This window comes from Peromyscus californicus, unplaced genomic scaffold, assembly GCF_007827085.1.
Source record: "Peromyscus californicus insignis strain IS unplaced genomic scaffold, ASM782708v3 Scaffold_12__1_contigs__length_115047231, whole genome shotgun sequence".
NCBI classification, from domain to species: domain Eukaryota; kingdom Metazoa; phylum Chordata; class Mammalia; order Rodentia; family Cricetidae; genus Peromyscus; species Peromyscus californicus.
Window position 1 is genome coordinate 77969969 of NW_026294413.1, and position 23987 is coordinate 77993955.

At 43.7% G+C, this 23987-nt stretch overlaps 1 protein-coding gene across 1 annotated transcript in view; it reads left to right on the top strand.

The window, feature by feature from the left end:
- The first annotated feature begins 8293 nt into the window (after window positions 1-8293).
- Ero1a (endoplasmic reticulum oxidoreductase 1 alpha) overlaps window positions 8294-23987 on the top strand; it is a 40824-nt gene continuing 25130 nt past the window's right edge. The window contains exons 1-3 of the mRNA XM_052733468.1: window positions 8294-8457; window positions 19924-20043; window positions 22210-22293. Coding sequence (XP_052589428.1) covers window positions 8356-8457; window positions 19924-20043; window positions 22210-22293 — 306 coding nt within the window. The 5' untranslated portion in view covers window positions 8294-8355. The remainder of the gene's footprint in view (window positions 8458-19923; window positions 20044-22209; window positions 22294-23987) is intronic.

The following is a 23987-nucleotide window of genomic DNA, read 5'->3' on the forward strand; positions in this document are numbered from 1 at the left end:
GATGAAGTTTCTGCAGTGACTGAGGTAGGAACTTTGTAGTCTGCTAGGACCATCTCAGTTTTCTGCGGTGGGGCGTGGTGATACCTTTGTAAAATCAGCATAATTGTGCATACTTTAAAAGGTTGTCATGACTGTAAATAGACTGTAAATAAACATAACTAAAGATGTTAATCCAACATGGGGCATATGGTAATTGTGTTCTTTGACATTGTTCTTAGGCCAGGAGTATAACATTGATAGACCACTTGTCTAGCTTACAGCTGGATTTAACCCCCAGCACCCTAAAAATAAATGAATATGCTTTACAAATACATATAGAGTTATATGAATTAATGTCCAAAGTGACAGAGGCCTCCAAATGTATTAGGATAAGATGATGTGGCTATTCTGTTAAGTGTTCTGTTGTATTTTTTCTAAATATGGGTCTTGAAGTAGACACTAAACAAAGATAACTTAGGCATGGGTTGTCCTTTTTCCCACCCCGTTACAACTATTCTGATCAAATGAGGAGGTACATACCAATCTGTGTCAACTCGAACATCAAGAAGAAAAGACAAGAGTATAAAAGGCAGAATAATTCGGCATAGTTCAACAAAAATATACACACACAGAGACTGGACAGATAGCTCAGTGGTTAAGAGAACTGGCTACTTCCAGAGGACCTGGGTTCAATTCCAAGCCCCCAGATTGTGGCCCACAACCATCTCCATAATTCTAGTTCCATCCAATGACCCTTTCTGGCTTCGATGGGCACCAGGCATGCTAGTGGTACACAGACATACAGGCAGACAAAACGTCCACACACATAAGATACAGTACAAGTTTATTCTCTGAGTTTAAAAAAAATATGAGCATAAGTTAGGATATAATTTTAACATCACTTTCCTTAACCTTTCAACTCCTGATTCTTTTTTTCTTACCTTGGCAAAATTCCAACTTCCCACAGTAATCCCTTAAATGAATTGATGTATAACTTATACAGAGAAAATATGTAAATGAATATGCCAAGCACTGTAACAGCTAAGCAGAAATATTTAACAACAACAAAAAAATCTAGATACTGGAGAAATGACTCAGAAGTATGTACTGTACTTTGAACCACAAACATTTCATCCCACAGTTTTGCCGTCTTAGGAACTTAGGAGCAAACCCAAGTTTGCTTCCCAGTATCCACATCTGTGGCTCACAACATCCTGTAACTCCAGCTCCAGGGCATCTGGTGTCCTCCTCTGGCCTCCACAGGCAACTACACTCATGCATGTGCACACATGTGAGTACACACACACACACACACACACACACACACACACACACACACACACACACGATTAGAAGAATAAATCTCAAAAATAGTCTAAGAAATGTCACCAATACTCAAAGAAGTTTAAATATCAGAGTAAAATAGAAGAGATATGAAAATATAGGATAGTTTTAGTTTATTTGAGAGTCACTGAAAGTGGTACAACAGAGGACTAAAGAAATGGCCCAATGGGTAAGAGTACCGGCTGCTTTTGCCAGGGATCGGGGTTCGATTCTCAGCCGTCCCATAGCGGCTTACAACCATGTGTATTCCAGTCCCAGGGGATGCGATACTCTCTGCTTGCCCCCATGGGTACTGCACACATGCACACAGTGCACAGATTTACATGCAGCAAAACACCCACACACATACACAAAAATGCTAAGTAAAAAATGTTTTAAGGGGCTGGAGAGATGGCTCAGAGGCTAAGAGCACTGACTGCTCTTCCAGGGGTCCTGAGTTCAATTCCCAGCAACCACATGGTGGCTCACAACCATCTGTAATGAGATGTGGTGCCCTCTTCTGGCCTGCAGTCATACATGCTGTATACATAATAAATGAATAAATCTTTAAAAAAATGTTTTAGATGAAGTAATAGATTTAAACCCTCATAAACCACACATAGTCTTCTAATCTACACTCTTAGAATTTAGTACTGACGGGTACAGTAATTTTAAAATGTGTGCACAGCTTTGACACTTACCACTTTAGGAAATGGAGCATACATAATTCCTCTTCCCCAGACTAGTGACTTCCTCCTGATGATGAAAGCGGGCGTGGCATACACCTGCTGAGACTGGGTCATTATAAACTGAGGCTTCCTTTTTACTCTCCTTGGATCACTCCCTCTGGGGAAAGCCAGCTGCCGTACCATGAGGATACATCAGCAGAAAGTCCCACATGGAAAGAATAGTCACCGGGGAACCAAGGCCTCCTGCCAACAGTCACGCCAGTGAGTTGTTGTATTGGCTGAAGATGTCCAACCCTAGGATGACCTCAAATGAATGCAAGTTTAGTCTTGATTGCAACACCGTGAGACTGAGTCACATAGCTCAGCTCAATCATCTGCTCCTGGTTGCTGGCCCAGCAAAACTGTGAGATGAAATGTTTGTGATTTAAAGCCACCAAGTCTGGGAGTAAATTGTTACACAGTGTCAGGTACTGCTTTTTTTTTTTTTTTTTTTTTTTTTTTTTAATGAGAGAAATTGGCAAATAGTACCAGATAGGCAAGTAGCAACTCCTTTTGCTCACGTATCACATATGACCCCCAAGGTTTAGTTTTGTTTTTCCTTTGGATGTAGCTCGTCTTAGACTCATGGACTCAAATAATTCCTCTTACTTCAGCCCCCTGAGTTATCTGATACTAGCCAGGACTATAGGCATGTGCCATGGCCCGTACACTCTCAAGTGTTTAGAACTTTTCATCCCACATATGGACTCCAAATACCTACCAAAATGCGCTTAATCAGATGTGTCTGTAGCTAAACAATAAGATGTTATGTGGGGATGTAAACAAAGTTCCTAGGTTTCTGAGAAACATCTTGATTTTAATCAGACAAGACGAATCGTAGGAAGAGTGGTGGTACAGCCGTAGTTCTTGTTTTCAGTGAAGTATTATATACAGATAATCTGTAACAGCACTAGAAAGATTCAAGTGGAAAAGAGCCAGGCATGGTCTTGACACATAGTGTAGGTTGGCCTGGAACTTTCTGCAATCCTTTAGCCGCCTCACTTACAGGGTTCCTGGTATACACCACGACACCAGGCCTAAAATATTGTTTTGTCGGGAATGGAAGGCAGGTGCAGCTGGATGGCCTCAAACTTTCTATCTCAGTCTCCCGGAGAACTACAACAGCATGCCTGCCTGCCTGCCATGCCTGACCTAAAAATACCTTACAGCTTAAATCTCCCTTCAACTATGATTAACAGTCTGTTTGGGTATATAATTCTCTTAAGATTTTGAAGGTCCTGGTTCACTGTCCTGTGGCTTCTAGAGTGTTGGTTCTTTATAAGGAAGCAGGTTTCTGGTCTTTCACTCTAAACCTTTGTGTCTGGTCGAGACATTTCCCAATCCCGATGCTGGGCACTCAGGGGACCCCGAGTCCGGTGCTCATCATCCGTCTTCTCATTTGGCTCTTCTTGTTGATTGGTTCTAGGATCATTTTCCCTGTCTTCATATTTTCACTTGGTGGTTAGATTCTGTTCTTTAATCCTTTAAGTTTTTCATCCCCCTCCCCCTCCTGGTTTCTCAGGACAGGGTTTCTCTGTGTGGCCCTGGCTGTCCTGGAACTCACTCTGTAGACCAGGCTGCCTTGAACTCGGAGATTCCATTTGCCTCTGCTGAGATTAAAGGCGTGAACTGCCAACGCCTGGCTTCGTTTCTCTTTTGGAAAATTGTATTTTATTTACTTTGTGTGTGAGTGTATATGTGTGTGGTGTTCAGTTGGTTTGTCATGCAGGTCCTGGGCACTCAACTCAGGTCTTCAAGTTTGGTGGGAGGAGCCTTTACCCATCTCGATGGCCCTCCCATTTCATTTACTCTGTCCTTTTATATCACTTCTTGTTTTTTTTTTTTTTTTTGGTTTTTGAGACAGAGTTTCTCTGTATTGTTTTGGTGCCTGTCCTGGATCTTGCTCTGTAGACCAGGCTGGCCTCAAACTCACAGAGATCTGCCTGGCTCTGCCTCCCGAGTGCTGGGACTAAAGGAGTGCACCATGGCCTCCCAGCTTTATATCACTTCTTAAATGTTTTTTCTTAATATGTGAAGCCCCCTCCACTTTTTAAATGGGATAATTGTTAGAAATCCCTCATTTTAAACAGAGAGGTGTTAGAAATGAAGCTGGAGTAGGCGGGGCCAGGTCTTTGGGAACTTTGTTGTGTTGAGAGTCTGGAACTTTCAAACAGCTGGGAGCATCGCTAACTTTAAAGCTGTTGTGCAATCAGATTTACATATTTGGAGTGGAGTTGCAGGCAGTTATGAGCCAATGGATGAGGGTGCTCAGAGCCAAATGTGGGTCCTCTGCAAGATCAGTATGCACTCTTACCTGTTAAACTCTCTCTTGGGCTTCCAAGTTTGAAGATTTTTATTTCTGTTATGTGTTTAGTTTTCTTCTGGTTGTTTTGAGGCAGGGTGTCACTCTACAGTCGGGGCTGGCTCCAGAACAGAATAAAGGGGTGGGTAGGATGAGGGGAATGGGAAGTGAGTATGTGGTCTCTGAACAGTGCAGGTGTTCTGGATGGAGGTTTAACAGTGTCTCCACAAAATCCATTGGTTTGGTTCGGGGCTTGTCCTCTTTCCCTGAGTCATCCTGAGGCTCGGAGTTTGTAGTCACTCTTGACTGACAGGCCTGGCTTTGACATGGTCTCTGAATGAACTCGGATAGCTCCACACACTGAATCAACTGGTGGTTGGAGCCCTAGTTTGCCATCATTTCCCCTACAACCATACCTCCTTTAAATTTTTTCCAATTCTAATGTTATTGTGTTCTCACCCTCACCCAAAATTATTACTGTCTTCTAATGGGCTGCAATTGGCTGCTTGTCCTCTAAGCTTACAGCATTTGCTCTAATTTGTTTTTTTTTTAAACAACACATTGTCCTGTGACACCTTAAGCTGTCATTACCCTTTTAGATTTGTTAATTGGTTAATTTACTTGTACATTCATCAATCTACCCAGGAGTCATCTTGTGAAACACATACTCTACTGGCGAAGCTAAAAATATCAAGTCAAGGTCTCTACCTTGTGATGAATGCAGAAAACCTATACATAAGCAGGTTTATTTCATTCCATATGGCAAGTACAATTACGGAAGCATAGGACAAGAAGAAAAAAATGTCAAGTCTGGAAACTCATTTCGAGTGAGCAAAGATGTGGAACCTGAAACAGGGTACTGGGGTGGTGGTGGTTAACAACCCATCATTTTAAAGACAGAAAGGCTGGATTTAAAGCTGGAGTATGCGGGCCAGAGCACATGGGACCTTGAACATCATGTTAGGAGCTTAACTTTTCAAACAGCTGGGAGCATTGGAACTTTGTAATCTGATCAGATTTACATATTTGAGAAACTGGCCTTGGGTGGAGGATTTTTTTTTTTTTTTTTGGCGGGGCTAGCTGATTAGTTAGGGGAATGAGGAAATAAAGTAAGTGAGAAAGAATAGGGGCCAGAGTTCAGTTCTACTTCACAAAGATGGAGAAGAAACATTGAAGATGTATGTAAAGGGCAGACTGTCGGGGCATCAGAAGGTTGTGGGATGTCAAGGAGAACAGAAAACAAAACAAAACAACAACAACATTAACAACCCAAGGCATCTTCCTGATTTCCAGATGCCTAGCCACAGACGGTGTGACCAACCGTCTCTCAGAAAAGCAGGTGTACCTGTCCAATAGACAGTTGAACTGTGACGCTCAAGGGCCAGAGCTGAACTAGAAATATATACTTGGGAGTCTTTTTTTTTTTTTTGAGACAGTGTTTCTCTGTGTAGGTTTGGCGCCTGTCCTGGAACTCACTCTGTAGCCCAGGCTGGCCTCGAACTCACAGAGATCCTCCTGCCTCTGCCTCCCGAGTGCTGGAATTAAAGGCGTGGGCAACCACCGCCCAGCATACTTGGGAGTCTTGAGTGTAGAGAAAATATTTAAACTTCTGGGACTAAGCAATTTTCTTGAAGATAGTGAATTGATACTAAAGGATAGATGGAATCCTAAGGAGTGGTCACATCTTAAAGGTGGACTGTGGGAAAGATCATGAAGAGCATAAATAGTATCAGGAAGATATAAGACAAGGGTGTGATGGTCTGTAATCCTAGCACTTGGAAGGCTGGGGCAGGAAGATGGTGCGTTAGAGTCTAGCCTGAGCTATGTGGTGAGACAGACAAAAGGGGAGGCGGTCATAAAGAGAACCTGAAGTGTTTCCTACATAGTACATTGAATTTGAAGACAGAGGAATCAACACTGGCCAAATGCAGCATATATTTCCTGGAAAATGGTCGTCGGGTTTAGTGATAATGTCACTTGAAGAGGCATAGCAGGACTGGTAACCTGGAAACCAGATAGAGTGGAGGTTGAGACAGGAATGGGAAATTAAGAAGTGACTATAACACATAGCTTGCTTGTTCAGGAACTGAATGGAAAGACAGTTTGAGTAGCCATGCCTTCCCACCTCAGGTTGTTCTAGTCCCATGGCAAGAAAGGTCTGACAATCTGACATTGGTGTTCAGTAAAGATTAGATACACGAGTCTAATCATGAGGCCCCAAGCCCTTAAGGTTTTGCTTAGTGATTCTTCCTTGACTATATCGTTCCCTTTGACCTTTTTCTTTCTTGTCTGGTTAGTGCTGGAAATGGTTTCGGCGCGGAGATTCCTGTAGACTCCTTCATATCCCATTTTGAAAAACTGGCTCAAGCCACTTCCTGCTTTGCTCATTAAAACAATAATAGCTGTTATTTACATAGCAATCAGGATCTGTCGAGAAATGCTGTGTGCCTTAAAAACAAAACAAGAAATGCTGAGTGCATGAAGTCTGTCGTGATGTTGTTGTAGTAATAGAATAACAAAGTTGTGATCCTGTTCATCTCCCCAAAATTTAATGTTGTTGAACAAAGCTGTAACAGATCAGGGAGGCTGGGTTTCAGAATCAAAGACTGAACTTTGTATCCTGTGGCCTTTGTGAAATTTTATTGAATGACTAATTAGTTATTTCATGGGCCTTCACACACTCGGAATGATTGCCCAGGAAGGCATATTGAAGAAGGGCTTACAGGTTCTTGCATCAGTCTAAGATCTTGAGCTGCATCATGCTTGCTTCCAAAAACTTGGAACTTTACTTATTTAGTATTCTTTTCTTGCCCTCTCATTTTTGACGGCTGAGTACTTGGTCATAAGAAAGCTAGACATCCAAAACAGAAAAGACTCTGGGAGTCTATGGTATGTTTGAGACAGGAGCCACGCTTAAGGGGTTTCAAGAGTTTGCAATTCAGTGTAGAAATACGAAAATGTTATCAAAGGTTTCCTACAAATGTTGAACGTGAAGAGTGCAGATATTTCTGCAGTATATAACTTTCAACTCACTCGAATGTATACACAGAAGTAGGGTATTTATGGAAATGATCACGTTCGAAATTCCATGTTTAGTTTCTTGAGGAATCGCTACTATTTTCTAAATTCGACGTAATTATTTCCCTCAATTCTTTTAAAGTCAAGGCCTTGCTACATAGCCCCAACTTGTTAACACTAGTTAACATCCATTTATGAAAAGAGAGAAAGGGTGGTCTTCACCTTGCTCTGGATGTGAAATGCGCCTACTTCGCAGAAAACACATTATTTTATAAATAAAATTGAAATTTGAGTACACGTTGAGCTAACATCTTCCCTATACTGGTTTAATAAAAAAACATTTCTTTATCATTTATTTAATTATTCATTTACAATAAGGCCTAACTCTAGCTAGGCAGTACCGGAAGTATGTAGCTCAAGCTATCTTCGAAACTGAGCAATCCTCCTGCCGCAGCCTCTGGAGTGTTGGGATTATTATGGGCGTAAACCGCGACGCGCAACCCGTTTGGAAACCAATTTCACCTGTTCCCTTTCTAGTTGGCACAGCCACTAGGGAATTCTGAGTCGTTTGTGCGGCTGTGCTCCCCAAGATGAACATCCTTTTGGCTTTAGGCGGCCACAGCACGGCGGACACGTAACCCAGGCTCGATTTCCTCCTAGGGAGTTGGGGCTGAGTCGGTTTGAGCTCGGGGGCGGGGCGGGCAGGACAGTGAAAGCCGGGAGCTATGGCTCCGGGGAGGCTTCGACCCCGGAAGGACCCCGGAAGGAAGCTTGCCGGCCAGGTGGACCGTAGGAGGCTGCGTGAGCCGGGCGAGCCGAAAGGTACCCGCCCCAGGCTCGCGCGCAGCCGCACGTCCGCAGGGGCGGGGGGGGAGCAAGGGGCTGGGGCGGGGCCTGGGCGGGGCGCGGCGGCGGGGCGGGGCCTGGCGCGGGGTTTTTCTGCAAGCGCGCGGCCTGCGCCCGGGAGCCGGGGACGTCGGCGCGGGCGGAGGGCGGCGGTCGGCGATGGGCTGCGGCTGGGGCTTGCTCGTCGGCCTCCTGGGCGCCCTGTGGCTACTGTGCTCGGGCCACGGCGAGGAGACGGCGGCGCAGCGCTGCTTCTGCCAGGTGAGGCGCGCGCGGCCGGCCCATGGGCTGCGCATCTCCGAGCGCGGGCGATCCCGGTGCGCGGCCCGGACGGCGTTCCCGGTCGCCCCGGGCCCCGGGCCCCGGGCCTCGGGACCCTGCGATGGGCGCGGGCGCCTGGACAGCCTGTCACACAGTGTTCCTGCATCCTGCAGTGGCCGCTCTTCGTCGCGGAGTCGAGTTCACAAGACCGGGGGTTCTGGCGTAGACCCGGTACCTGGGCACCTCGTGCGCGCTGTGTCCCGAGCATCCCCAGCTTTCCTGTTCGGGACCGACTCGGGGACCGGCTGTTCTCCAACTCTAGCTGTCGTTGTCAAGAGGTTGAATGACCTTCCGTGGTTCTTGGATGCCCTGGTCCAACTGCCTGGTGTCTTTGCGGCCCTTGTTGTCCTTTGACTCCTCGGCCTGTGTATGGTGCACTTTCTTCTTCCTGAAGCTTGTCCTCGCATCCTGACACTCCCTTAACGGTTTGAATCCTAGGCAGGCCCCGGCTTCAGTTGGATTATGAGCTGTGATTATTTCTGTAGGAGATGTGGGTTCTGTGAGCAAAACATTGAAAGACTTTTTTTTTTTTTTTAAATCGTATTGTAGCCTGTTAATTTTGTATGAGGCCGTTTAGGTTAGACGCATTGAAATAACTCTGAATTTCATTTTGCAGTCTTCTGAGAATGTCAACAGATAGCTTGGAAACATCCAGAACCTGGAATCAGTCGATGTGTTAGTCTCTGAGTTCTTGTAAAGTCTGGAAGAACTCTTGAGTATTAGTGGTCCCCTGCCTTTCTTCTGTTTAAAACAGTATCAGATCATTCTATTATTGAGTTACTTGATATGTAAATTGTATTGCTATACAGGTGTTCACAACCACACTTCTTGCTGTCCTGCTATCTTTCCTCCTCCTCTTGGTTCGTTACTGTTCTTTACAATGTTTAAAATATTGGCTTACTTATTTTATGTGTATGTGCACTGTACGCGTGGGTGTACGCATAGCACAAGGAGTGCTTGTAGTCAGAGGACAGCTTGCAGGAATCTTTCTCTCCATCCACCACGTGGGATCTACCTCAGGCCCTCAGGCTTGGCAGCAAATGACTTTTAACCCACTGACCCATCTCACTGGCTCTCGTTACTCTTTTTAAAGCCACTTTTTTTTTTTTTGGTGGCCTTCGATCTCTGAAATTATATTCATAAAAAATGGAGAGATAAACAGCCAAATCATTCGTGGGTCTTAACCAGGTATGACCAGAAATAACCTGTATGTAGAGTATGATACTATAATGCTGGTATCAACATTTGCTGTTTGGAGGAAGAGTTATCTCTTTCTCCACTTTAAATTTTGGATTTTAATGTTTTGAGTAATTTGGGAGGACAGTTGTTTGGGGGCAAGTTCCTTTGATCACAAATGGCAGATATACAAAGTTTCAATCTCTAAATGCTTAAGACAGAAACAAGCAACTTTGAACTATCAGTGCTGAGAAAAGATACTAGGTGTTACACTTTCAAGTATGTTCTGGATAATGGTATGAAAATACTATTTGACTCTTCAACTTCCGTTCCACACTCAATGTTTTTAGAGATCTCCTTAAAAATCCTTGAGGAACTTTTAACTATTTTTGCATTTTTTTCTTGGATAGTAATTAAATTTTTTTTGGTTATTGGTACAATATTTTCAGATTTATTTTTTATTTATTTGCTTGCTTATTTTGAGCCAAGGTCTCTTGACATATCCCTGGCTGTCCTGGAAATCAATATGTAGACCAGGCTGGCTTCAAACTCACAAGAGATCTGGCTACCTTTGCCTCCAAAGTGCTGGGATTAAAGTGAGGGTCACGATGCCTGGCTCTTATTTATTTTTAAGATTTATGGGCCGGAGAGATGGCTCAGAGGATAAGAGCACTGACTGCTCTTCCAGAGGTCCTGAGTTCAATTCCCAGCACCCGCATGGTGGCTCACAACCATCTGTAATGAAATCTGGTGCCCTCTTCTGGCCTGCAGTTGTACATGCTGTATACATAATAAAAAAATAAATCTTTAAAAAAATTTATTTTTATTTAACTTATATATGTGTGTTTGCCTGCCTGTATGTGCACCACATGCATGCAGTGCCAGAGTAGGCCGGAAGAGGATGTTGGATTCCATGGAACTAGAGTGTGAGCCACTGTATGGGTTCCGGGAATAGAACTTGGGTCCTATGGAAGAGCAGCACTTGCTCTTAACCACTGAGCTATCTCTTCAGCCCCCAGTAATCTCAGATTTAAATACTCCCTAATAAAAAAAAAAAATCTGTTTAAAGTCACTTTCTTTCAAAGGAGAGTTTCTGGTTTTTCTCTTCAGAGTCAACTGAATAATAGTAAATTAGCTTGGTTCAGTGGGGCTTGTAGGTAATATCTACACCCAGCCTGGGGCAACTTGGGGCAGCCTGGGCTACCTCCAAATATAACCTGGTTAACTGCAGAAATAGTCAAAATGGAGCCGGGTGGCGGTGATGCATGCCTTTAATCCCAGCACTCGGGAGGCAGAGCCAGGAGTATCTTTGTGAGTTCGAGGCCAGCCTGGTCTACAGAGCAAGATCCAGGACAGGCACCAAAACTACGCAGAGAAATCCTGTCTTGAAAAAGATAATCAAAATGGTCTTAGGTTTTTTTCCCCTTCCTTCCTGCTGTCAATCTCTCTTACCACTTCTGCCTAGGGTTGCCACATTGCCACCCTGCCTCTCGCTGTTGCGTGAGTATCAGGTCTGTAGTTGTGTTTCAGTCACAGGCTCTCTGGTGAGTCAGAGCAGTAGGTAGCTTTAGAAAGTCATTGCAGTAAAATGTACAGAGTTCTGCAAGCAATAAGATTAACTTTGATAAGCATTCACAGGACACTGACCAACAAGTGTTGAGAGATCGAAATGGAGCTGGAAAATGTTTTTCAAGCCTGGTGTTTGCTTTAGTTTGTCCCGTGTGAATCTTGTCTCAGAGTCTCCTATGCAAAACCTGGTCCAGGAAACCCAGCAAACCTATCGAGGAATTTGCATTTGGAATTGTATCTTTGGGAGCTCCTTTCAGGTTGTTTTGAGAATATGGAAATCAACTGACTAAACTGTAAATATTGGGAATAATAAATGCCCTGGGCAAAGGGAAAGGGGGTCGGTCCCTAGAGCCTTGAGTCCAGAGAGGCTGCATTCTTTTTTTTTTTTTTTTTGGTTTTTCGAGACAGGGTTTCTCTGTGTAGCTTTGATGCCTGTCCTGGATCTTGCTCTGTAGACCAGGCTGGCCTCGAACTCACCAGAGATCTGCCTGGCTCTGCCTCCCGAGTGCTGAGATTAAACGTGTGCATTCTTTAAAACAACAACAACAACAAAAAAACCCCTGGTATTTGATTGGTGCTCAGCAAATATTAGGGAGTTTCAGCATGTCTTAGAGTCTCTATTGCTGTGAAGAGACACCATGACCATGGCAAACCCCCCCTCTCCCCCAAGGGTCTCTCCTGGAACTCACCCTGTAGCCCAAGTTGGCCTCGAACTCACAGAGATCCACCTGCCTGAGTGCTGGAATTAAAGGAATGCTTCACTACTGCCTGGCATGGCAACTCTTAAAAAAAGAAAACATTTAATTGGGTGGCTTGCAGTTTCAGAGTTTTAGTCCATTAGCATCGTGGTGGGACATGGTGGCACGCAGATAGACATGGTGCTGGAGAAGGAGCTAAGAATCCTGCATCTTGATCCACAGGCAACAGGAAGTGAGCTTGGACACTGACCATGGCTTGATCATATATGAGACCTCCAAGCCCTCCTCTACAGTGACACACTTCCTCCATCAAGGCCACACCTACTCCAGCAAAGCCACACCTTCTAATAGTGCCACTCCGTATGAGCTTATGGGGGCCAATCATTCAAACTACCCCAGTGTATAATGTAAAATATCATTTAGTTTAGCCAGCTGTTCACATTGTTTGTTGAGATTGGGCTTTAGGATGGGTTGATGGCTCTGATGTCTTTGGGCTTGGTCATTTACTACATATATCTGTTGGTTTCAAGTCCTGTTAAAATGGTTTTCGCTGTATGTTGTAAATTTTTTTTTCCTTTCACAGATAGGGTTTCATTGTGTAGTCTTGGCTGTCCTGGAACTTACTCTGTAGACAAGACTGGCCTCGAACTCACAGAGATCTTCCTGTTTCTGCCACCAGTGTTGGATTAAAGGCTAACACCATCCAGCATGTTGTAAATTCTTTAAAAAAAATTTTAGCTTTATTTTATTTTATGTATTTGAGTGTTTTACCTGCATTATACATGTACACCATGTGAGTGCCAGGAGCCACTGGAAGTCAGAAGAGGGTGTTGGGTCCCCTGGAACTGGAGTTAGATGGTTGTAATCCATGTGGATGCTGGGAACTGAACACAGGGACTCCGCAAGAGCAACTTCTGAGGCATTTCTCCAACCCTTGTAAACTCTTTTCAAAGTAGTGTTTTATTGTTTCTGCTCATTACTCAAAATGATTGTTTGGGACTTGTAAATCTTTCTTACATACAACCACTTGCTTTTTTATTATCCCATGAAAATAGTAATTAGTAATACTAATTTTTTTGTTTGTTTGTTTGCTTTTGTTTTTTCGAGACAGGGTTTCTCCATGTAGTTTTGATATCTGTTTTGGATCTTGCTCTATAGACCAGGCTGGCCTCGAACTCACAGAGATCCACCTGGCTCTGCCTCCCAAGTGCTGGGATTAAAGGCTTGCACCACCAATGCCCGGCCCCAGGTATCGGATTTTTAGTATGTCGTATCCCTTGGTTTACACCATCCCAGTTCTTCCTCTCCCCATCAGTCTCTTTCTCTCTCCTGTCATATATTCCACATGTGAGACCATGCAAGTCTGTCTATCTTCCTTTGCATTAATTCACTTAGCATGTCCTTCAGGGCTGCCCAGGTTAAATGGCAGGATCTCCTTTTAAAGCTGAGTAATATCTCATTGTGTGTATGTGGCATTTTCTGTTGCCTGTTTATCTTGGTTGGGCATTTAGAGATTTAAAGTGTGGTTAGGAGTGTATTCAGGGGTTTTGTTAAATGAGTATGTTACAACTGTTCTTGTCATGGGGGAGGTGGGTAATTACGTGAAGAGGTGGATATGTTAATTCGACCTGTTATCGTAACTATTTTCCTATATATAGCATAATATCATGCTGTATATTTTAAAATATGCAATAAGATTTATTTTAAAAGTTTGTGTTCTTTTAAAAATCTCTCTCTGTCTCTGTGTGTGTATGTGTATATGTGTGAGTGTGTGCTGTGCAGGGGCCCTGAACACCAGAGGAGGGCATTGGGTTCCTTGTGCTGGAGTTACAGGTGTTGGTGAGCTGCCTCTCAAACCAGTGTGTCCTGGGATCCGAACTCTGGGTCTCATGATAGAGCAGCAGTGCTCTTAATGGTTGAGCCATCTTTCCATCCCCTCACGTTCTTCTTTTCTTTCTTGTCACAAAACAATAAAATTAAGTACTCCTAGTTCTTTGACCAAATAAAGTACATTTTGAATGCGCACATTTATTTATTGAGAGACAAAGGGCATATTCTAGGAGATGTCTTGATACACGTATACACTGGGAGAGTATCATCAAGCTAATTATCATATCCATTATCACACAGTTAGCTGCATGTATGATGAGAATTCTTAAGATCTACTCTCTTAGCAGATATACACTATTATTAACTGGTCACTATGGTGTTCATTCAGACCCCAGGACTGACTGACTCTGTGTTTTCCCACGTCTCCCACTTCTACCCTTGATGCTTGACTTTGACTTTCTTAGATCTCACAAGTGAGGGAGGCCACGAAGTACCATTTTATAGCTAGCTTATTTTGCTTAGCACAATATCTTCAAGATTCATCCGGTTGCCACAAAGGACAGAATAGTAGTCATTGTGTGTGTGTGTGTGTGTGTGTGTGTGTGTGTGTGTGACATTATCTACTCTGTGTAACAGCCCTGGCTGTCCCGGAACTTGCTCTGTAGACCAGGCTGGCCTCAAACTCGTGGAGACCCACCTGCCTCTGCCTCCGGAGTGCTGGGACTAAAGGTGTGCACCACCACCGCACGGCTACACTGTTTATTCTGGTCAGATACTTAGCAGCTTTTGTGTCTTGGATATTGTGTGATGCAAGGAGCATGGGTGTGCAGATGTTTCTTTGAGCCAGTGGTTTTCTTTTGCATGTGTACCCAGAAGTCGGATTGCTAGATCAATGAGAGCTGTTTTTGGTTTCTTGAGGAGCATCCACCCTGGGTTCCATCATGCCTGGCGGTTTACGCCCAGCAGTGGTGTGTAAGCAACCTTCCTGTTTCAATACCTGCTCACCAGGAACCACCTTGGCTGCATGTCTTCCTAAGTACTTTATTTGTTTAATGCTATTGTAATGGGATTGTTTTCTTGATTTTTTTTTTTCCTGGCAGTTTTTTTTTTTCATTAGTTCCTAGAAACACAACTGATTTAATTTTTGTATCCTGGACTTTATTTAATAATTCGAGCTTTTTTCTTTTTTTTGTGGCGTTCTTAAGTTTTGTGTATACTGCATAAGATCTGAGAATACTGATAATTTTAGGTTTTTTTTTTTCTCTGTCTTGTTCTTTGTTTTTGTTTTTGTTTTTCGAGACAGGGTTTCTCTGTGTAGTTTTGTGCCTTTCCTGGATCTCGCTCTGTAGACCAGGCTGGCCTCGAACTCACAAAGATCCACCTGCCTCTGCCTCCCAAGTGCTGGCATTAAAGCCACCACCGCCCGGCCTTTCTTTTTCTTAATTGACACTTGGAAAAAAGATTTTCATAAAAAACAAATATGAGAAATACAGTCCTATAGTACTTTGAATCTGAATAAAATGTTGATCTATGATTAGGCTAGACTTTCTTAGTATTGTACATAAGACAACTAGAAGGGTTTTTGTTATTGTTTTTGTTGTTTTGGTTTGTTTTGTCTTTTATTGTGAATTAAAAAATAAATACCTCTCCCTTCAAGAATAAGCACTCACTGTTGTCCAACACAGAGTGGCCAGCCTTGAAACCATTTACATACCATTCACAAAGATGGACTCAGCAGGTTGTGTTTATATATATATTTGTGATTAAATATCTTTTCTTGCCTATTGCATTTGACTAAATCAGCTGTAGTCAGTGGAGAAAGTACCTGAGTGCTCCACCCTCTGCCTCATGCTAGTTTTCTGTGATCTGGTCCCTTATTCCAGTGGGACTACTGGAATAGTCCAGTATTAGAAACTTTGACTGCAAACTAGGCCTGTATTTTCCTCTTCATTAAGGAAATGTGGGCTGCTTTGGAGAGTAGTAGAGCATTTAAGCAGAGCTGGGTTAATAGTGAGATTTAACATTTTTTTTTAGGCATTTATTTTCTTTATTATCCTGATACCAAATCCGTGAGATGGAAATTATTATTTTATAGAAAACACAGTGACAGAGATGGATTTTAAATCTAAATAGGCCTAATTGTAGAGCTTGGTGGCTGTGGAGGGTCTGCTCTTTGGGAGCTTGCCATGGGCACCTCAAGAGGCTTTGCAACTCTCACAGACTAGGTCTTTAAACTGGGTGTGGCTATGTGCTAGGCTACATAGGTCCTTCTGTCTACCTACATGTAGCAAGTGTTTCTCTAACCTGCCAGCTAGCTCCCAAATCACGACATGGAGACTTATTATGAAAGCTCAGCCAATAGCTTAGGCTTGTTTTTAGCTAGCTCTTCTAACTTAAATAACCCATTTCTGTTAATCTATGTGCTGCCCTGAGGCTCATTTACCTCATCTACATACTGTCCATCCTGCTTTCCTGCTTCCTCCAAGTCTCCTTTGTCTCCTCCCTGCTTCCCAGCGTCCTCTCTGTGCCTGGAAATCCTGCCTAGCTATTGGCCATGCAGCTTTTTATTAAATAAATCAGAGTGACATATCTTTACACAGTGTAATCAAATATCTTCCAATACCTACTGTCCTTCAGTGTGGGCCTTTTTACGTTCAATTATTAGTTGGGCTCCTACCCCAAGCTGCTTATCACTTGGATTCTAGGGGGATGCACTTCAAATTTCAATAGGTGGTCACCGCTTTGGGAGGGAGACGGTGCTTTTTTTAAAGTTTAGATTCCCGTGACATGCAGGGTTGTGCTTTGCAGTGGGGGATAGTGTAGTGGTTACTTGAGCAGCAGGAGCATGTTCTGAAGCATAGCATCGGGCCGAGCTTGTTACAGCTAGCACCTGTTTCTCGTCCTAGGATTTTCTTTTGTTTCTAAGAGTCTGTGGGTACTGTTGGTCCCATTTCTGCCATAGCCTTCCTTGTGACTGATTTGGTAACGTGCCTATTCTAGTTTCTAGAACTAGGCTGGCATCACACCTGCCAGACTTCTTCCAAGGATAGAGTTCTACCTTGCCTCTTGGCTGGTGGATTTCCAAGTGTCTCTGTCTTCACTGAGCCTGAGCTCTTCGCCTCTATTGAAACCCTGTCATTTTTATTTTGTGTCTTTAGTCACCCTGCTGCCTGTGGTTATGGTGAAGAATACGGCCTATTCCACATAAAGGGTAAAGGGCAGAAGGTTTAAAAGTCTCCCACGTGTGATCCTCCTGTCCCTCCCTCTGTAGTCTCCTGGCTGTGTGCCACCTCTGCTCTGGGGGATCTTGTGTTCCTTCCTGGCTTGGAGCTTCCTCTGGTGCACTATAGAGTGACGTGTGGGTAGACCGAATGTGGGGCACAGAAGGTTGCCTCGTGGCCTGTGTCCTTGCCTTGTGAGCATGCTACTGCCAGATGTGCTCTTGAGCTTGGGACACCAAGCAGGTGTGGAGACGATGGTTTGTGTCTCAGGAGAAAGAGTGGGAAGCCCTCATTCATTCACCAGCCCACTTGTGAGTGATCGCTGAGGTCTGCTGTGTCATTTTTAGAAGCATAGTGCTACAGCCTGGGTCACAAAGGTGAACAAACATCATTTTGCCTCAAGGATTTTATACTCTCGTTGATAAGATAGATACAGTCAGGAAAGTGAGGTATTCTCATACGGCAGTACTATATGGAATGTTCTGGAAGCGCCCAGGAGAGACAGTTGACCCCGCAGTGGTAGAAGACGACATAAGAGCATCCCCAAAGTGACCGTGCTTAGCCTTGCTTAGCCGGGCCTGCAAGTTCATTTCCACCTAAGCAATGGGCTCCTGGGGCGTTTGGCGTCAAGCTCAGGCTTTTCTGCTTTTCCTTTTGTGACGCGCTGTCTCTGGTCTGCTGGTCTCTGTTTGATCTTTGTGCTATTTCAGTGTCATTCTTTTGAACAGTTCGAATCAGAGGTGAGAAGTAGTAGGTGGTTTCTGTCCTTACAGATTCAAAAGGGATGAAAAGAGACATGGCAGAGTACGTGGATCAGATCTCTAGAAACTAAATCAGTAAAAAGTGTTAGTTTGGGACATTGCTGTTACCGTATTCTTGGTTTCAGGTGAAAAGTTTCTGTTACTGAGTTTCAGTGTTCTTAAATTAAGATAGTATAGGATTTCACATAGTCCAAGGGTAAAGTATTAATTCGGTATTTTAAATCTTGCTTTCTTATTTTTAATATATCTGTATATTATATGTATATGAAAAACCAAATATATATATTTGGTTACACAGAGACATGTTTTCTTTGTATAACAGTCCTGGCTGCCCTGGCATTTGCTTTGTAGGCCAGTCTGACCTTAAACACACAGGGATCTGCCTCCTGAGTTCTGGGATTAAAGGCATGTGCCACCACGCCTGGCTCTTAAAAGATATCTTTAATTATGTGTATGTGTATGTCTGTGTGGGGTGTGTGCATGTGAGTGCCATGCACAGGGAGGTCACGAAAAGGCATTGGAGCCACTAGAGCTGGAGTTGCAGGTGGTATGAGCCACTTGATAGGGGTATTGGGAGCCAATACCAAACTTGAGTCCTCGGGAAAAGAAGTACACATTCTTTTTTGTTTTGTTGTTTTTCCAGACAGGGTTTCTCTGTGAAGCCCCGACTGTCCTGGAACTCACTCTGTAGACCGGGCTGGTCTTGAACTCACAGAGATCTGCCTTCCTCTGCCTCCCAAGTGCTAGGATGAAAGGTGTGCACCCCAACTACCCCAACATGGATGTTCTTTTTTTTTTTTTTTTTTTTTTTGGTTTTTTCGAGACAGGGTTTCTCTGTGTAGCTTTGCGCCTTTCCTGGAACTCGCTTTGGAGACCAGGCTGGCCTTGAACTCACAGAGATCCGCCTGGCTCTGCCTCCCGAGTGCTGGGATTAAAGGCGTGCGCCACCACTGCCCGGCTTGGATGTTCTTTTTTTAAACTAGTCTCTGAGGTCAGTTTGTGCTGCTGTATGTATGGGTGTGGGGCTGCCCACGGAGCATGGTCCGCCTACCAGGGACCACATCCCTAAAGAAAACTTTCCCGTAGGAGCTGTCGGTAGCTCCTCAGTGAGAGGCCAGTACACTTCCTTATTTTCAATGTAGTTCACAGTGCAAACATACCACACCAAAGTACTGCAGGCTTCTCTTTTCTGTAGGATGATGCGTTTTCTTTTTCTATTTTTTTTTTTTGAAACGTTATGTACTTGTTACTTAATGTTACATTACTTTTATTAGGTGTTTGCTTAGCTACAAATAAATGCCCAGAACTTTCAGTTTCACAGCCAGTAACATTGGCTGATTATAACTTCTCTTTATATCCTGATGTAGAAACTTATTAGTTTGATCTAGGAGGCAGGGTCAGGACATCAGTGCTAAGCATTTGTTGTCTGTTTATTACCCCAGTGTTGCTAGGGCAAGTAAGTTCTGAGCATCATTCCAAATCAGAATGACACTGAAATAGCACAAAGATCAAAAGATTGTGGTTGCTAGGAAATCTGCTGTGGCCCAATAGTTGGGGTTGTTAGTGTCTTACGATGAGTTTTGTTAGTTGATATTACTTCTCTTTATACATTCACCAAGCTCCATAGCCTCTGAAAATGAGAGACAAAGCAAGTCCCAGGAGAACTCAGTGATAGCCAGGTGCCTGTGGGAGACGGTCTCTAGAGTCCGTAGCATCTGGTTCTGCCTGCATGCGTGTGCTCACCAGCCCCCCTGGTGGAATAGGAAATAGGATTTGAGTTTCCTTGTTCGTTGGTCCGGTCACAGGGAGACACACCGCTCCCTCTTCATCTCAGTGCCAACCTTTGGTCAGGTCAGTTGGGTCCTGGAGGTAGGGCCACAAGGTGGCTGGGAGGGGTCCAGGCCTGTGTACATCTGAGCTCAGCTGACCCTGTAGAAGTGCCACTGTGTTGCTCTAGAGATGCAAGAACAACAGTATCACAGTGTTACTGTCATTCTCTAGCTTAGAGAGCCAAGACAGGGTGGGAAGAAAGGTTGCTGAGTAGCAGGCTTTTTTTAAAAACAAAACAAAACAAAAAAACTACAGGAGAAAAGAATCGTGTGTGTGGTATCTGGGACATTTAAATCTAATATTTCATTTTCTTTGTAACAGGTTAGTGGTTACCTGGATGATTGTACCTGTGATGTTGAGACCATCGATAAATTTAATAACTACAGACTTTTCCCAAGACTACAAAAACTTCTTGAAAGTGACTACTTTAGATATTACAAGGTATTTTCAATTTTTATTTTACTGATTTATTTACTTATAATGTATACAGTGTTCTGCCTGCATGCCAGAAGAGGGCACCAGATCTCATTATAGATGATTGTGAGCCACCATGTGGTTGCTGGGAATTGAACTCAGGACCTCTGGAAGAGCAGCCAGTGCTCTTAACTGCTGAGCCATCTCTCCAGCCCTGATATTTTCAATTTTTTTATGTAAGTATGCTGTAATGGATGATTACATTTTCTTAGATGACTAAACTTTGGTACTGTTATTGAAATTAGTAATTATTTAAATGTTTACAAAGTTTAAAAAAATTAAAGAAAATTTAGTGAGCCAGACGTGATGGTGCATGCCTTTAATCTCAGCACTCAGGAGGCAGAGGTGTAGAAGTAACTGTCTTATTCAATAAGAAACACAGAACCAATGCAAAGAAGAAAGCCAAGAGGTCAGAGCTAAGAGCTAAAAACCTTACCCTTCCTCTCACGGTGGTCCTACCTCTCCAAAAGAGACCTACTTCCTGTGTGTGTCTGTCTTTATAAAGACTTTCTGTTCTGCCTTCTCATTGGTTGTAAACCCAACCACATGACTGCCTTGTCACTCCCTTTCTGTACAGACCTCCAGGTCTTCTATGGTTGGTATTGAGATTAAAGGCGTGTGTCTCCATGCTGGCTGTATCCTTTTATACACAGAGATCTACCTAGCTCTGCCTACCAAGTGCTGGGATTAAAGGTGTGTGCCACCAACGCCCAGCTTTCGCTACGGCTTGCTAATAGCTCTGACCCCCAGGCAACTTTATTCATTAACATACAAATAAAATCACATTTCAGTACAAATAAAATATCACCATACAGAGGCAGGCGGATCTCTATGAGTTTGAGACCAGCCTGGCCTACAGAGCACATTCCAGGACAGTTACGGCTACATAGAGAAACTCTGTCTCGAAAAACAAAACAAAACAAAACAAAAATGTGGTGCGTGCGTGCATGCATGTGTACATGCCAAGGTGTGCCTGTGGAGCTGCTTCTCGCCTTTGACCTTTATGTGGGCTCCAGCCCAGCTTATGTGGCATCTTCACTGGCTGGGCCACCTGACTCTTAAAATGTCCACAAAGTTTAGTAGGAAAACTTGGTTCACAAGTGACTGTTGAGAAACCACCCATTGGACTGTGTGTGTGTGTGTGTGTGTGTGTGTGTGTGTGTGTGTGTGTGTGTGTGTGTGTGTAGACCTGAGGACAGCCATGGATGTTGTTCTCAGGTACAGTCCAGGTGTCTTTTCTAGCCGTAGTTTCTTCCTGCCCTGAGCTCTGACAGGCTGCGATGGTTGCCTTCTGTAATCCTGTCTCTGACTCCTGGCTCTGGGATTGCAAGCATTGCCACCAAGCTTGCTTTCTTTGTACGTGGCTTCTGGGAAGTAAACTCATGCCCTTGTGCCCCTTGCCAGCTGAACTCTCTGCAGCCCTGATACTACTGCCACCCCCACCCCCACCCCCATCCCCCGACAGGGTTTCTCTCTGTAGCTTTGGTGCCTGTCCTGGAACTCGCTCTGTAGACCAGGCTGGTCTCTAACTCATAGAGATCCGCCTGGCTCTGCCTCCCCAGTGCTGGGATGAAAGGTGCCACCACTGCCTGGCTCTTTTTCTTTCTTTTTTTCCCCCCCTGATATTTTTAACTTCAATAATTTCTAGAGTTAGAAATGAAACGAACTGGTTAAATTGCAGTTAAAATAGAAATTGCTGTATTGTTCTCAAAATGTTGTTTTGTCAGCCATCAGATGGGCTCCAGTTAAGATGGTTTTTTTTTTTTGAGAGGAGACATTTTGGACTTACTAAACACAGTATCTGACCATGAGAACATGCTGAAAGAGCTTCAAAAACCTGGTCCACAGTTCCTCCCTGTAATGGGCTTAAATGGGAGCTGAGTGGTGCAGGTTTGAGCCCTGACTCCCAGCTCAGCTGCCATCCGCACAGGGTCTGTTTGGTAGTCTGTCTCTCTAACCAGGCTTACCAGTTTACACCAGCTACACATTTGCAGTCAGTGAAACTTGACAAGTCATGGGAGAGCCAGTGAGTGTAACCTGGGATAAGCCATTGCCACAGCCTCGGTTCGTGACCCCAGTAGTCGATTATACTCTCAGGGCTTTATAGTTTTGTGACTTCCTGTCCTTTTACAGGTAAACTTGAAGAAGCCCTGTCCTTTCTGGAATGACATCAACCAGTGTGGGCGAAGAGACTGCGCTGTGAAACCGTGTCATTCTGTAAGAACTGTCCCCGCTGTCTTCACTCTTGACGGATTTTCAAAAAGAGCAACTGTTCATCCAGTTATCATTTGATCCTGTTTTATATAACAGTCAATATTTACCTCTCATAAACCTAAACTCACAACTGAGTTACTTACTTGTGTGTGCGCCTCACTGGCAGGGAGGCCAGAGGCTGACATCAAGCGGCTTCCTCTGTCACCTTCCCCTTTAGTTCTGAGATGGAGTCTCTTACTGACCCCTTGCAGTTCACTCTGAGGCAGGATGCCGCTGCCTCTCCAGCTCTGGGCTTGCAGGGGCTGCCTCCAGCCTGGCTTCTTACTCGATGCTGAGGATCTAAACTCAGGTTCTCATGTTTGTGTGGGAGGTATTTTACTAACTGAGCTGTCTCCCAGCCTCATAAAATCTACTTTGAATTACACTGTCTTCATGGTAATATAATAATAACAATATATAATATATAAAATGACATGTAAATATTATTGTTATTATTATTATTACAGAGATAGGATCTCTCACTGTGTAGTCCCTGGTGGTCTAGAGTTCACTATGTAGATTAGGCTGTACTCAAATTTGAGAGATTTGTCTGCCTCTGCCTCCCAAGTGCTGGGACTAAAGGTGTGCACCATCGTGCCAGGTTTTTTGTTTTTGTTTTTTTAGTCAAAATTAAGTTTTTATGCTTAACACGCTTATTCTTTATGAAGTCAATATATTAATTTTTATATTACATTATTTGTAATGTAAAGGGTGGTGAGGGGGTGGCATGCCACTCCCTTGTGGAGGTCAGAAGACGACTTACTGGAGTCAGCCCTCTCTTCCCACTGTGTGGTTCCAGGGACTGAACTCAGGCGCTTAGGCCTGGTGCTGGATCCTTTACCCCGAGCTGTCTTGCTGGCCCTGTGTCATTTTTTGTTTAAGGGATTCCTTCCACATTGGTTCCCTCACTGCCTATCCTGGTAATATAATCTTTTGATTTATTAGAGAGATTGTTCTTTTGGCTTGATATTTGTTTTCCTCTTGAAGTCTGAAGCACTCTACTGTGAAAGCAGAGATTTTCTGGTTTACACCTTCAAATGATGCAGGTTTTTACAAGCCTATAGGACTGCAGGTGTAGCTCAGTGGCAGAGCTCTTGCCCTGCGTGTATGAGGTCCTATTGCCCACCAAAAATGTCTCTATTTTCCTTTCACATTTTATTGTGTGTGTCCCTTAACCACTTGAAGCTGACATTCAGTGGCATTAAGTACAGTATATTGTGCAACCATCACTGCTGCCCATTTCTAATCGTCCTCGCATGCTGAAACCATGCAGCTTAACACTACCCATCCCCTCTCAGCCTTGGCCACCACCATTCTGTTTGTGTATATATATATTTTTCCTTAATCAGTTTGACTGTTTTAGGCACTTGGCATAAAGGGAATTATATATTTGTACTTTTACAGCTGGTTTTATTTCGCTTAGTATACTGCTTTTAAATAGAACATATCATAACATATATCTGAATTCTGTTCTAAGAGTGAATCAGAATGTTGTTGAATGTCTAGATTTATATCTAGTATATAAATCCATTACTGCTATACTATATATAGTAATATATATCCATTCATCTGCTGCTATTCAGTACATCTGTACCACTGAGGCATGTCTCCAGCCTTTAAGATTTTCTTAGTATATATCTATAAGTGGGTTTGCTGGA